We start from the raw sequence: 15,277 nt of genomic DNA, 5'->3' as shown, positions 1-15,277 counted from the left end.
ATTGCGGGCAGCTGGAATCCACGTTCCGCGACGTGTAAAATTACAGCAACTGTTAGCTGCCGTGCTAGGCAAATGAAGACGGCCTTCGCCTCCCGCTGACTATGGACAACAGAAACACGTCTTCATCTTGTTATCGTGGTCTTTAATATTGTCCACATCACATGATGTTAAGTCTTGTCGAAAAGGTGGATTGGGCTGTGGGTTGAAAAGGTGAAACGATATAGGTAGATTAGGACACTCAGCGCCTCTTCCATTTGACACAAAGTTTTTATCGTTTGCCAAACTCGAAATAAGAGTATATAAAACAGAAAAACTTTTGAAAGACAGCCATCGTGTGTTATATTATCACAAAACGATAATTCATTCCTTGCACTCCTCCGCTTATTCAGGACTATTGCAAAAGGCGTGATCAAGGCCCTTGAACTCCACATGCAGATATGAAGTAAAGCTTTATCTCACCCTACAAGTCTTTCCGATACCAGGTTTCCTCTTTTGCGGCTGATTCTTGCAGGGCTGTCTTTCCTGCCCCTGTCCAATGGCTCTGTTGAACATTACCGTCCATTTTATTCAAGGATTTTCCTCATTATTTCATAAGCCTTCATTTTTTTTTCTTTTTGCACCGGCAAGCATACCCTACATATCTGGCCGAACAACTCTCCCAAACGCAATTTGCCTGCCTCCGCCCCCTTCCCTCCGCTTAGAAGACGAGAACATGGAGAGAGACGGGGAAGAGAGGAATGGGGCATAATCCCCCGTTTCCCTCTCCATCGAAGTATCAGAAGCTGGCCGTGGTGGCCGTCACAGTTGCTCGAGAGTATCCTTGTACCAATCATAGACTAACGTGAGGCTGCTACGCCATTCTTCCGACCGCACAACACGCGCAGCTAACAGATCTGCAACTAAAACTGATAGCTGTCGATCATGTGCGGTAAGACCTGCCATGAAAGGACTTTGCGGGCCTGAAATCCCAGGGGTTGAACCGCTGGCTTTATTCGAAGCATTGTGATTGGCGCATGCATGCGAGGCAGGCAGTCAGCAAAAATGCGAACCGCCAGCAGGCAACTGCGTGTGCATCCAGGTTTCAGTCCTAACGCAGCTACTACCGTGCGGTGGGTAACCATAAGCCCAGTTCCGGGGCGCATGGAAACTACGTCGCTTCAGGCCTAGAGTGAGGCAGTGCTGTTCTGGGCGCATCGCTGTCTCCTCAATACAACGACACACCTCTTAGTGCACCTTCACCTGTGCCAGCCTGCCGTTACCAGCCCGCGGTTACCGTTGGTCTTTCTCCACGCTCTCATATCAAACTTTGTTTTGATCTCGCAACAAACCTTCAGGGAATCGCATTGGTGCACTCCCTTACCACTATCGTTGTATACACCTTTCTTAGGAATATTGCTTCCTTTTGGTCACTGCAAGGCTTGGTCCGTTACCGACACCATCTCTTGACCCCCACGCATCTTCACCCTAAACATGACGCCATATCCCCACACTCAACCTATCGGCAACTGTGAGTCCTTTCTCGCGTATTTCTTCTAAATAAATGATGCTTAGTATTGACACTCGCAGATACTATTCCTGCCCTTGAGCCTCAAGGACAGCAGGCATGGTCAACGGAGGCCATAGTAGCCCTAGTGGGACTATTTATTGCTGTTGTCCCAGTTGTGGCATTTGTGTGGAAGAAGAGCGAGCCTTGTCGGGTTGCCTTCGTTGACCTCTTTCAGAAGAGAACTCTTGCGCAATCAAGTGTGTGACTATTGATACAACCACCACGCTTAACTCATTTACTAAAAGATTATAGGTCCCGAGAGTATTGCTGAATTGGGCGAATTTCGACCAGTCGAACAGACTTCTACGCTGAACCGTGCCATGACACTGTGAAGGATTCCTCTCAATTGTGCGGGGATCTTATCGGTTGGTATGCAAGATAATCTTGGTGGGGGCGGGCGGGGCTGTGTGCTGGGATGTGTTGCTGCGCCACGTTACCTATCAGCTACTTACAGGGTACGGATGCGATCGGGAAGAACAAATAAAAAGCTAGCAGGCCCGAATTCAGCTTCGGATTGTCATTGCGCACAAGTCCAGAATTTACCGGAATTTTCTTGCGGTTCATACTTCGGAATTTATGTCACATCTACTAGAGGCGTCTGTTTCTCTCCCTTCTTTTTATAACTCCAAGAATAAACGTTTGACCGCAAATTCTCTCTAGCGCAGAGCATATATATGGCTATCATCGGAATCATTTTCTGAATGATGATTGACTTGATTAAGTATTGCCCAGTACTACAGGTAAGCCCGGGTGGGAATAGCTCGAAATGATGATTTCGTGCTGATTTGACACGCCTCGGCGATCTAGGACTTTGATTTGGTGCAGAGCTAAGAACAATGCATACTTTGATTACATGGACTCTATCAAAGATCTCCAGTAGCAAACTTTCAATTTTTGTTTCGATATTTACTGGGACAGAAATATGCTAAACAACGATGAGTAGTGATGCATCAAATTGCCACACATCGGCAGCCCTCCCTAATTCCTCGAAAGGAGGGACTGATCATGTGCTTATAAGGTCTTGCGCTTTCATGTCCCCCACGTGACAATCTCGTCGGCAAGGCACACTCGCGGAACGCGCGGGGCATCGGCGGAGGAGCGATAAGCCGCCTACGTAGGTAATATGTGGCGGCAGGTATGACTTGTGGCGATACTGGCGTATGATTGCGTACCCACGCCTACTAAACACCGACATACACTCAAGAAACAATATTTGGTAAAGCGACGGCGGTAGTGGCGCACATGTGGGGCTCAGGAATAGACGAATATCACGTGGGAAGGGGACAAGATGGTGCATCGCACAAGTTGGTCAGATATTGATAGCAAGCCCTGTGTGCTATACGGGCCATTCAGATGTCTCGATCCCTGTGTCGTATCGGCACGCGGGTCTGACAAGGGCGGCGGGTCTGACAAGAGCGGCGGGTCTGACAAGAGCGGCAGATCTGGCACAGCGTTCCGACCGCAACTTTTCTGACCAATGTGTGCGACTCACCCTCTTACCCCTTTCGCTTTCGGCCAATCAAAAACGTATATCGCACTTCTCATGGAATATGTATAAATGAAGCCAGCTCTATGCGCTTACACTACCTTCAGAACCACTTCATTCAGGTGAAAGATCAAAAGACTCCCGAGCCTGCCGAGTCTGCCATCCTTTTCTTTTTAGTGGCTACCGACAATTCTGCTCGTACCTCCCAAATCATCTGCATTGTCGGAACAGAGTTTCTGCGTCTGAGGTTTTTGAATATTTGTGTTTCACGCCTCCCTTTTCCCAACCTTGCAAGCTGCAAGCTATCATGTCTGACACGTCAAAGCCAACAAATTGTGAGTGCTTTCGAATTTGGAGTCACTGCATGATCTTAAGTCAAAGGCTCATTGTTCACCTTACCAGATACCATTCCAGCCCTACAAGTTGACGTAAATCGAACATGGTCGGTCGAAGCGATAGCCGCAGTGATTGGCATAATCGTTGGAGTCATGCCACTTGGTTTCTTCTTATGGAGGAAAAGGGGCCGCTTTCTTCCTGCTTTCGCAGCAAGAAGGGTCCGCGTAGTAGCTGGTAAGATTGGGCTTCTCTGTTTACGTTTTGCGTATATTGTACTCTCAGCCTGTAACGAACGTTTGTGCTACTTCAACTAACCGACTAAACTTTCAGATTTGACTGAAGCTGCTGAGTTGGGCAACATCAACCAAGACCGGACAGTTCGTAGTCTGGAGCGCGCACAGACTTTTTGAAGCGTTGTCGTGCTGAGTTTGGAGATGTTCCGATGCCTGGCTACGCTTGGGAGAAGTATTATTTTATGGTGGTACGATTGAAAGGTCTGTTGTGCACTGGCGTTGAGGCAGGCTGGTTACCTACGATGTATCGCTTAAGCTTTTTTTTTTGTAAGGGGGGGGGGGGGGGGGGGCAAACAGAACCAAACTTACATCAGATACATGAATCCCAACCACCGCCTTTGCAGTCCAGAAATCAAGTCTTTCCGGTCCCGTATCACCAAGATCCACATCTCTCACAATGCTACAAAATTTCAACGAAAATAAAGTCGGCAAGCAGCCCGCTGGGCATGTGTTTCCACGCGGCCAACGGCTTGCCGATTGCTTGCCTTGCTCCTTTATTTCAGTCAAGCCATTGTCCTTTCTCGATTAGCCTTAGCTTAGCTCGCTTGGTAGTGGTATATCACCACCGCTCGCCGCATTCAGTAATCAGTATCCTTTCACATTCCTCAGAAATCTAAGCTTATTCATATTCCTATAGTAGTCGTTAAGCTTTCAAGTACCGATTCAACCAAAATAAGCCCTTTGAACACGAGAAACTTAGCGAGTATGGTTCAAGAGTTGGATTTAGATTTGTAGAGTGGTATACAATGTTGAGTTGGGTTCGGTTCTACCCCCTTTTTATTTTTTTTATTTTTTAATTCATTCTCTGGATGCCTTTTCAGATGGAGCAGTGGCATAATGTGTAGTGGAATTATTGCACAGATTCATTTGTTGTTCCTGGATCGGCCAATATAGTGGATTGCTGGTGTCAATTTGGCGTGGTTACTGGTACGGTCAAAACTGCACTCACCCTGGCTAAAACTCATACCTGGCCGCATTTATAATGGACGAGGTCGCCCTCAACCTCTCGAAGCTCTTATTAAGCTTATAGCGGTTGATCACAACGCATAACTCGCTCCGTCAATTACTCGACCACCCAAAAGTTCATCCAAAACCTTTCTCATCAACCTCACGCGGATATATCTACACCTACCCCGTCAAAATGTCCGACCACTCGCACATTCAGACCACCTACCTTCCCCACCAGCTTTGCGACATTAATAAAGCTCCCAGACCCCGGGAGTTTACGCCTGCTACAATGGAAGACTTGGAAAGATTCGATACCACGTCCTGCCTCGTATGCCGGGGGAATTTCCCAACATTCAAGGCCGCCGATGCCGCCAAATGCGGAGAAGATGATGGTTACATCTGCAGTAACCCCTGCAAACTCCGGTGTGGGCATATATTTGGCCGCGGCTGCCTTGAGGTCATCGCAGATCAGGGTAAAGCCTACCAGAAGTGCCCTACATGCCGTGCGACGTGGGAAGAACCACCTCGCTTACCTGAACTTAACCTGGGCCCAGCATTTAGTGGGCATAACATCATCCGGACTCTCTATGTTAATGGATTATACGCGGGACAAGTCATGAATTAAACTATTGGCCTGTAATTTATCGTGAAAATGCTCGTAAAGGCTTTGTGTGTGGGGCAAATGTCATACGACTAGGCTATGGATAGAACAGAATCTGCGGAGGCGGCTATAATTGTTTGAAGGCGATAGAATCCTGCAATTGACGAAATATGATATTCAAATGAGATTTCGCTTTTGCAACAGTGAAATGTAAACAGAAATCGCACAGAGAAGACGATTCATTGAGCTCAAACAATATACTCTCTGGTCAAATCTTACATATCTGGAGTAGGCGGGAGTCAAAAGTCTTATTCGCCGAGGTAGATAAGAGCTTCAGAGCCTTCGTTCACCCGCACTCGTGCTCACCCAAAAGCGGGCGTCCTTCAAGTCTCCGTTACTCTTTTGACCAGTCCCTGATCAGTGATACGGTTCCAATCCACACTTCTCCGGCACGACTTCTTTCGGACTGGGATCAACACCGATTTCTAGTGTCGACATCCAATGGCTACCCGCGAATTCCTTTCTTGGTTTATTTTACCGGCCAGCGTGGATGACATGAAGAGATGGGGTGTGGAAAATTGCAGCATTTGCATGGAGGATCTCAACAGCGCGGCAGATGAAGAGAAGGAGAAGTCGACCATTGGTGAAAGTCCCGCTAAGCTCTCTTGTGGCCATGTCTTCGGGAGGACATGCCTGCTCGCAGCGCTTGGTGTCAAACTGGGATGCCCTTTGTGTCAGAAATGGCCGGACGTCAACATCAACGCCTTGGCTTCATATAATGTCCTGCGATCTGACCTCGGACGGCATCTTCTCTCACGTCTGCGTGGTTGGATTGGCGTATGATAAGAATGATAGGTGGGCCGTGTAAATAATGCTGCACCGAACGTGGCTGGCATTATGGAAACCGATGGTGTCGCCGCAAAGCGATGAGAAGGTGTGCATGGATTTCGAGACCGCTGTGGATGTTCTTGTAGCCGGACTGAAAGCAAAAAGTTGTGAAATCCAGCGTGGACTGGGTCATCTTCAAAACCCCGGCTGCTGAAAGGAATTAATGTCATAGAGCATGAGAGCAACTTTTTGACCCCGCAAAGTAATGAAGTATTCGACAAAAACATAAGTCGCTGACAATGAAAGAGAAACGAACTGCTGAATCACGCGCATGTACTGTGGCGCACTGCTATAACAAGATGAAGATTTCAAAAGGTCTCGAAACCAGTAACGAGGGGTATATGTTGTCGAAGTGGTAATGAATGAATGAAGAAAGCGATGAAGTACCGGCACCAGCGCAAATACAGCCCCAAAAAGTCCTTTGTAACGCCAAAGCTTGAAAAACAGTTGTGCGGGCAAAGAATTGCCGAAAAGGGATGAAAAAGAGAAGCAAAATCCTGCACGCCTCGTGCCTAGCAACGCGCACCCTACCACAACCTACAAGAAAAAAACTCCCAAAAATCATGGAACTGGACTCTGTCCAGCCTAGCTTCCGGACCAGAGTTTGAAATACTGCTGAAATGCTTCGGGATGGTCCACGTCCTCCACCCTCATAGCGTATGCTTGGCCGTCGGACGCTGGTCTGGGTCGACAGATCTGGTGGTTCCGGGGCCTCCGCTGTAGCCACTGTAGTGTGCGTCGTGGTTCGTTCGCATGGAGTTGCATAATATCGCGAAAGAGTGTTTGTGGGACTGGCATGTGTCCTGCATCATGCCGGGGTAGTTTCGGGGCCGAGAGAGCGTGTGCGTTCGATAGTGTTCCCAGAAATGAACAGTGTTCTTGTCTGTCCTTTCAACCACCTTGTCAGCTGACCTTGTTCATCAATCGCACCGACCATCCGGCCGGCCCAAGCTCATCCCCAGCTCTCCACCTCCCCCAAAAAAGAATCAAAAGAGCAGGCATACCTCACGAGATCTCTCAAAAATCCCTCAACCCCTCACTAAACCCCATATGTCCCAGCTTTTTTTTTTCTTTCTCCCCCGCAAAAAGATACCCCAAAATCTCTTCACTCAGGCCCGCTCTCGGCACCCCTCGTGCGGCTGGCGCTGCGGCTGCGGCTGCGCTCGCCGCCCGAGCACCGCAGCTCCTGGCTCCAGATCTCCAGCGCGGCGTGCTTGTCGTGCAGCAGCTTGATGCTCTCGTCCAGCTCGCTGGCGCCGCCCGTGGCCCGCGGCGTGCGCGCCTCGCGCTCGTGCCGCGCCGTCGTGATCTCGCGCACCAGCTCGTCCAGCCGCGCCTTGGCCGACTTCTTGTACTGCGTGCGCCGGAACGACCGCGCCCGGTCCGACGACGCCGCGCGCGTCGCCCCGACGTGCTTGGGCACCTGCAGCGCGCCCGTGGCGAAGCCGGCGGAGGTTGCGGTTGAGGCCATGGTGTTGTGTGGATGGGAGAGTGGTGGTGGTTGTGGTTGGTGGGTACGTAGGCCGGTACGTAAGAAAAAGGTGGGGTTTTTCTCCTCGAAAACAAGAGGCTCAGACCGCTGGTGCTGGAGCTTCGCGTCGTTGATGTGTGAGCAGCTTGGGAGTGGAAAGAGGAAGAGTCGAGGTGGATGAAAAGTTAAAGGCTGTCGGTGTAGATGCGAAACCAGAGCGAAGTAATGATGGGCGGGTTAATAGCGGAGATTCTATAACTTTCTGGCCCTTCAACCCCCCATGTCTCGTAAGTAGCGAGATGGTGGTTCGAGCACGGGGCGCCTTCTAGCACTTGGCGCTCTGGTGATGGGGGGAGGCGCAAACGGTGGAGCACGGGTACGTGTGTCTCTCGCATAAAGCGCAGATCCCCGTAATTAGACTGAGCTTTTGTCTGCTTACAATCAAAATCACAATTTCGTGCGAGTTTGGCGGCGAGCCCGAGGCGCACCCCCTTCTGCGGATCGCCGACATTTGGCGACAGGATGATGGAGGACGCAATAAAAACATGCTCCGAAGCTAAAATGCTTGCGTTGCCAATGATTCACTTTGCAGGCCTGGCCTCGACTGCTCATTTCACCAGCGGCACCATTCAACGCTCCTCCCGACGTCCCGCGCCGCCCTCCTTCCGCACCTGCTAGCCCGAAGGAGTACGGCCGATTGTGCCTAGTTGCTTTTTCAAACCCCATATGGTGAAACAGAGACGAAGCACACTCTTGAAACGCAATTTCAGAAACGATGCTCTAAAATTGTCAGCCCTACCCGCCGTGCCGCGCACGTAGTTAAAGCTGTTGCGGAAAGAGAGGCGGCACTGATGCTTGCTGTCTGGCTCGCGGACCGCTCTCCTCTCCGTGCGCTCTCCTTGACCGGTCTCTTAGTCACCAGCCTCATTTCTTGCGTTTCCGTACAAATTAATCCTTTTTGAGGAGACTGGATGGGATCGCTCGCCTAGGCTCGCGCTTCTGACGCCTTTATTGAACGGCCCGCAGTATTGGAATCACTTCGCATTTACTGAGCAGTGGCCATCTCGTGCTTATTCGACGGACCCAGTAGTAGTGTGAAGGCCCATTTGTCCGAAATATGTCGCCCCATCAAGCCCCGAGGCAAGCGGCAAGTACGACCCGTGTCTGCTGATATCCTCTCTTTCATATGCTTTTGGGATGAAAGGACACGTGCTCATACTTTCTCCGTGACAGAGAACTCTGTGAGCAAGGACCACCATCGACGTCAGGGTCCCAGCACAGCTGGGTGCCTCAGGGGCATGGGTATCGATAGGAAAGCACGCGGGGTGGCTCGTCCCAACATCAAACACGTTGGCTGTCGTCACACCCAGAGGCCATACGCTGGCCGAAGTGTCTTCACGAGATAAGCAAGCGAGCGGAATGAGGTCAGAAGGAACTTTAAATCTTGTTCCATTATTGGTATCTCAATTGGGTTGCCTCTTGCGGCACCCTTTATACTATCAATCACCCTGTTGAGGGGTATCAGCTCTTAACCAAGCTCCTGCGGCGCATGTTGAACGCTGCAATTTTTTCCCCATCCGTTTCCCTGTACCGAAACGCCGTGCAAAGTTTCCATTGTTGAAAAAACGCCCATGTTGAATTCTCCACTCAACCCCACTCATATCATGCCTGTTGAAAAGACTTTTGATATCGTAACACATGAAAGATCAGTCACCATTGCTGGTGACTGTCGCAGCTATGTTGGAGTAGCTGCTACACGCTTAGTTGGCGTGCTTCTGGCGGTAGAACTTGGCAGCGTTGACCATGTTGGTCAGCGCCTCCTTGGTCTCCTTCCACTGACGGGTCTTGAGACCGCAGTCAGGGTTGATCCAGAGCTGCTCGGGCTTGAGGTAAGCAAGCATCTCCTCGATGCGGTACTTGATCTCATCCTCCGGGGGAACACGCGGCGAGTGGATGTCGTAGACACCAGGGCCGATGTGGCGGGGGTACGCCTTGTCGACGAAGACCTGGAGGAGCTTGGCATCGCTCTTGCTGTTCTCGATCGAGAGGACATCGGCATCGAGAGCGGCGATGGCGTGGAAGAAGTCCTGGAACTCAGAGTAGCAGAAGTGAGAGTGGATCTGCGTCGAGTCCTGGACACCGGCAGTCGAGAGCTTGAACGAGTCGACGGCCCAGCTGAGGTAGGCCTCACGCTCCTTGCCAGAGCGGAGAGGGAGACCCTCACGGAGAGCGGGCTCATCGACCTGGATGACGTAGATGCCAGCGGCCTCAAGGTCAACAACCTCGTCACGGAGAGCGAGAGCGAGCTGCTGAGCCTGGACCGACTGGTGGACGTCATCACGGGGGAAAGACCAGCGCAAGCAGGTGATGGGGCCAGTAAGCATGCCCTTCATGGGCTTGCTGGACTTCTGGGCAGCGTACTTGGACTCCTTGACGGTCATAGGAGCGGGGCGAGAGATGTCACCGACGATGATCGGGGGACGGACGCAGCGGGAGCCGTAAGACTGGACCCAGGCGTGGGTGGTGAAGACGTAGCCGTTCAGGCGCTCACCGAAGTACTGGACCATGTCGTTACGCTCAGGCTCACCGTGGACGTAGACGTCCAGGTCAAGCTCGTCCTGGATGGCAATGACATCGTCGATCTCCTTCTCGATGAACTTCTCGTACTCCTGGGCGGTGATCTCGCCCTTGGTGAACTTGTTGCGCTGGACACGGATCTCCTTGGTCTGGGGGAAGGAGCCGATGGTGGTGGTGGGGAAGAGAGGCAGCTTGAGGTGGGTCTTCTGCTGGGCGTAGCGCTCAGGGAACGCAGACTTGCGGTTGTGCTGCTCGGGGGTGACCTCAGACTGGCGCTTCTTGACGTTGGGGTCGTTGGTGCGGGCAGACGAGGCGCGAGACTGCATCGACTTGGCGTTGGCGTCGATCTGCTCACGGACCGAGGCGGGGCCCTCAGTGACGGCCTTGGCGATGATGGCGACCTCAACGGTCTTCTCGCTGGCGAACGAGAACCAGTCACGGACCTCGGCATCGAGGTTCTTCTCGCTGGCGAGAGTGTGGGGGGTGTGAAGGAGAGAGCTGGAGGTGGCAACGATGACACGCTCCTTGCCGAGCTTCTGGACGGCAGTCTCAACGAGCTCGATGGCCCTCTTGAAGTTGGTCTTCCAGATGTTACGGCCGTCGACAACACCAGCCGACAGGACCTGCTGGGAGCCGAGCTTCTCAATGACAGGGACGAGCTGCTCAGGGTTGCGGACAAGGTCGATGTGGAGACCGTACAGGTGAGAGATGGCGGGGAAGACATCGAAGTTGTGGACGATGTCACCGAAGTAGGTGGCGAGGACGAGCTTGGGGATGTTGGAGCCAGAGAGCTTCTCGTAGGCAGGCTTGAAGGCAGCCTTGACCTCGGCGGGGAGGTCGAAGACGAGGACGGGCTCGTCAATCTGGACGGTCTCGGCGCCGGCGGCCTTCAGCTTCTCAAGCAGCTCGACGTAGACGGGGAGCAGCTTCTCGAGGAGAGAGATGGGCTTGACGCTCTGGCCACGGTCGGCCTTGCCAAGGGCAAGGAAGGAGACCGGGCCGAGGAGGACGGGGCGGGTGACGATGCCAGCCTCCTTGGCCTCGAGGAACTCAGCGACCGGCTTGGGGTTGGCAGCCAGCTTGAAGGTCTGGTTGTCCTGGAGGGTGGGCTTGACGTAGTGGTAGTTCGAGTCGAACCACTTGACCATTTCCTGGGGGCTCCGTCAGATTCCATTTCCCTTATTCGTGGTATGTGTGTTCGCTTACCAGAGAAGGAACGTCGATGCCATCCTTCTGGTGACCACGGCCCATGGCGAAGTACTCGTCAATGGGCTCGAGACCGTGCTTGGAGTAACGCTCGGGGATGGCCTGCGAGATCAATTGTTAGCTGAGCTCGCCCGGATGATGGCGGGATAGATGACTCACGTTGAACATCTGGATGTGGTCGAGGACGTGGTCGTAGAAAGCGAAGTCGTTGCTGGGGATGATGTCGACGCCAGCATCCTTCTGGATCTTCCAGTGGGCAAGACGCAGCCTCTTGCCCTCGGCGAGGACCTCGTCGCGCGAGATCTTGCCGGCCCAGTAGGCCTCGTTGGCCTTCTTCAGGTCACGGTTCACACCCATGCGGGGGAAACCGAGGACGGACGACTGGACCATCTTGGCGGGAGTTGCTCTGAGAATGGGAATACTAAGAGCAGGTGAAGGAAAGTGATGCAGTAAAGGCTCCGACGGGTGCAGAGGCCTTTATAGATGAAAATGGAGGAGGTGGTGGGGAGGATGAAGGTGGACGGTCGGCGGGGAGGGGCGCGAGAAAAATATACTCGCGCCCCGCCATTGGCCTGTGGGCAGCTGGTGAACTAGCGCCGAAAGCGTCGCTGGCGTGCTCATTCCGATGTCGGTCACAATTGGGTGAGCCGAGAAAGTCTGCGCCGCCGACATTGTCGAATTTTCACAGAGCAAAAGCTCGCCGACCACATGGTGGAGAGGTCCCAAGCATATTTATACGCCTGCACCAAGCTGCCCCGCGTTCTGGGGAAGCTACCTTGATGGAGTCCGCGCGCGCACGCAAAAGTCGATCTTCGGCAGATGGCCCTCGGCATCGCATTCTGCCACGCCTCGCTGCCTGAGGCCACAACAACCACTTCGCACGCCTTGTTGGGCGCAACTGTGGCAACCAGCACGCAAAAAACATCGCCGCGGGGCCGCGCATGGGCGTCGGTCGGCCAGTGCTGTGCACCATCTCCACGCGCCGTCGCGCTCGAGACAGGCTTGCCCCGGGGTCCTTCGGCGCATTACAGGCCAGATTCTCGCCGATTGTGTCCGAGGCAGGTGTCCGAGGAGCAGCCTGTCATTCGCGCGAGACCCTGAGGCCAAGTCAACTCTGAGATGTCCGAGCGCGATGACTTGCAGCGGCCGCGTCGCATCTGTGGACGCTCCCTTGTCGGCCTGCGCGTCTGGGGATCAGAAATGGGCGATAAAGCGAGCAATCGTGGCAATTGAACGCAAGCGCAGGAGCGGAATGCATGGCAGATCCAGCCGGATCCCAGCTTGAATCTTGCGGAAAGCTTTGCCCGCTTCTTGCAATCTCGAGTGAGGTGGCTAGTCCCGTCATGCTTGCACATGCCACTGCGGTCGTGCGATGTTGAGCAGACGCGCCATAGAGTGCGTCAACGGCGTGCTGTGCTCTCCGCTGCTGCACGGCAGGCAGCCAGCCAGCGCGGCCCGGCGGAGCGCACGCGACAAGCTCTCCAGTCGGAGACGCATGCAGCAAGATAAGAGCGAGCCTGGGCCAGCCATCGGCTTCTCGAAACGCGATGTGCAGAAGACGCGGCCGTACTCTTGCCGTTGGAGGGGTGGAAGCGGCAGCGGGCACGCTCGGAAACTGGCGGTGGATGGGGCGGCACATGGCGCCGATTCGGCCACATACTTTTCCTGCGCGCCCCTTCTGTGCCTCGCCCCTCCGCACGCGTCTCTCGAACAATATCAACCCACGCCCGTTGTCTATCCATCGCTGCCCGTCATGTCCAAGGAATCCAAGGACGCAAAGGAACGTCACGCGCCGCACGACATTGCCACGCGCGTGCAGGCGCTGACGCTCAAGGTCAATGGCTTCTCCGACAAAGAGATCCTGGAGCAGACGGGCGTTGCGAGTCGGACCATCCGGCACATCTACAGCAGAGCCCGCAAGCGCGGCTTCGATCCAGATGTCAGCAAGAAGATCGAGCTGAAGCACATCGAGGATGGCAAGCGCACCGGCCGCCCGCGCAAGGATGCAACCGCTACACCGAAGAAGCCCGATGCCCAGCAGTCGGACCAGCAGCAGGAGCCGCCGCAAGGTCCGCCGTCAGCTTCGCTCGAGGGCCAGCAGCCGCTCCCGCAGCTGTCGCCGCCCCACGAGCAGCCGGACCAGCAGCCGCAGCAGCAACCACAGCAGCAGCAACATCAGCCCCAGCAGCAGCCAAAGTATGCGCCTCCGCCTCCGCCTCAGCACAGTCCTCTCTACGTTCAACATCAGTTAATGTCTTTCGCCGCGCCCAGTGAGCACGAGACTGGCGAGCCGCCGCAGGACGTGGACATGCAGGAAGCAGACCTGGCCTCGCGCCTGCGTGAGGAGCTGACCCAGCCCGACAGCATCCCCATGGACCCGGCTGTTGTGGGTGATTCAGCAGGGCGCAATGAGGCCATGAGCGTTTACCCGCCGCCGCCTCCCGCGCCTGTTCCCTGACTGGTGATCTGACCTCATCGCGAGATCGGGTCTGTGCGCAATCTCCGTCGCGTCGCCGCACCAGTCGCTGTCCTGCTCACCTCCCACACGTCAACTCCCAATGGCAGACACCATGGCAGGCCGCATCGCCTCTATGCGTGCGCAGCTCCCAGAGCTCCAATCCGCGCTGCATGCCTTCACTTCCTCGTCGTCTGCATTTCGCATTGTTCGGACAATCAACCCCGCTGCCAGCACCCCGCAGCCTCCAAAAACGCTGTACATACTAGATTCTTCCTTCAACCCACCCTCTGTTGCCCACCAAGCCCTTGCGACATCTGCTGTTACCCGACCTGTAATCCGAGATCCCGGCCCTCACCGGATACTCCTTCTCTTCAGCACGCATAATGCGGACAAGGCGCCCGCCCCTGCGAGTTTCGAACACCGCCTTGCCATGATGACACTTTTCGCCGAGGACCTTTCTGCAAGCCTATCGAACACAGCGTCCGCTTTCCCATCTCGCTCTGATGTAGCGATCGACATCGGCCTGACCAAAAAGCCGTACTACACCGACAAGTCTATTGCAATCACCACATCTCAACCGAATCCATACCCCAGTAACCCCACCCATGTACATCTCATTGGCTACGACACCGTGACCCGGTTCCTCGCGTCAAAGTACTACCCTGATCACTCGCCTCCGCTCTCAGCACTGGCGCCCTACTTCGACCCTGGCCACAAGATCCTGGCTACTCTACGCCCGTCCGACCCGAACGATTCGAGCTCTCAGGAATTCGGTACGACAGAACAACAGATTGCATACATCGAAGGACTGGCCCAAGGATCGCTGGCGGCGGAAGGATTCAAGCCGGAATGGGCTGGACAAGTGGACTATCTCGTTGGTCAGGAAGGTATCGGTGTGAGTTCCACACGGATTCGCAAGGCAGCCAAAGCACACAGCTGGGACGAGCTCCAGAACCTTTGCACACCTGGTGTTGCGGCCTGGGTCGAGAACCAGCATCTGTATGAGGAGAACGCTAAAGACGCGAAAATGGCTTGACGAAGCTGAGTTATCTGTTATGAATGGAGTTTATGTAACGACTATGCAGACATACCGTTCCTTCAGTGCGAACAACGGAGCCTGTGCTCCAGCTTACATTGCACCATTCGCACCACAGATTATCGCCATGCACTGCACATGTACCAGCGAGTTGTCGTTGCGATTTATGCTTTGATCTAAGTTTCTTTACACTTGTTCTAATATGATTTTCGGTATTGCACTACGAGCTAACTATCGTGGTAAAGCAATTTGCGCGTGGTTGTAGACTGTACCTGCCGGTCTTGATGTACTAGTTAGGTGCGTTGCGAGGGCGCCAGCTGCTACCTCGTCAGCTCTCCTGTTTGCTCGCCCCTTCCTGTCCCGTCACTTACTGGTCTCCTGTCGCCAATGGGCTTTGTTTCAGGCTCGTTCATCTCACTCCTCTCTTATTC

General features: G+C 53.9%; 4 protein-coding genes across 4 annotated transcripts; 2 read left to right on the top strand and 2 right to left on the bottom strand.

Annotated features, from left to right (window-relative positions):
- Positions 1 to 7,203: 7,203 nt before the first annotated feature.
- LTHEOB_1406 (uncharacterized protein) lies at positions 7,204 to 7,569 on the bottom strand (the record flags this gene model as incomplete). Its single annotated transcript, XM_035510104.1, has 1 exon — positions 7,204 to 7,569. One exon carries the CDS (start codon positions 7,567 to 7,569, stop codon positions 7,204 to 7,206), a length of 366 nt encoding a protein of 121 aa, XP_035367753.1.
- Positions 7,570 to 9,329: 1,760 nt separating this feature from the next.
- Positions 9,330 to 11,742, bottom strand: LTHEOB_1405 (Methionine synthase vitamin-B12 independent; the record flags this gene model as incomplete). The annotated part of the gene is made up of 3 exons (XM_035510103.1): positions 9,330 to 11,297; positions 11,353 to 11,454; positions 11,512 to 11,742. The coding sequence occupies 3 exons, from the start codon at positions 11,740 to 11,742 to the stop codon at positions 9,330 to 9,332; spliced, it is 2,301 nt and encodes a 766-aa protein (XP_035367752.1).
- Positions 11,743 to 13,105: 1,363 nt separating this feature from the next.
- LTHEOB_1404 (uncharacterized protein) lies at positions 13,106 to 13,810 on the top strand (the record flags this gene model as incomplete). The annotated part of the gene is made up of 1 exon (XM_035510102.1): positions 13,106 to 13,810. One exon carries the CDS (start codon positions 13,106 to 13,108, stop codon positions 13,808 to 13,810), a length of 705 nt encoding a protein of 234 aa, XP_035367751.1.
- Positions 13,811 to 13,910: 100 nt separating this feature from the next.
- LTHEOB_1403 (Cytidylyltransferase) lies at positions 13,911 to 14,846 on the top strand (the record flags this gene model as incomplete). Its single annotated transcript, XM_035510101.1, has 1 exon — positions 13,911 to 14,846. One exon carries the CDS (start codon positions 13,911 to 13,913, stop codon positions 14,844 to 14,846), a length of 936 nt encoding a protein of 311 aa, XP_035367750.1.
- Positions 14,847 to 15,277: the final 431 nt, after the last annotated feature.

Source organism: Lasiodiplodia theobromae, assembly GCF_012971845.1.
Source record: "Lasiodiplodia theobromae strain AM2As chromosome Unknown scaffold_3, whole genome shotgun sequence".
NCBI lineage: Eukaryota > Fungi > Ascomycota > Dothideomycetes > Botryosphaeriales > Botryosphaeriaceae > Lasiodiplodia > Lasiodiplodia theobromae.
The sequence above is the reverse complement of the archived record's forward strand: the minus strand, read 5'-3'. Positions and strand labels throughout refer to the sequence as shown.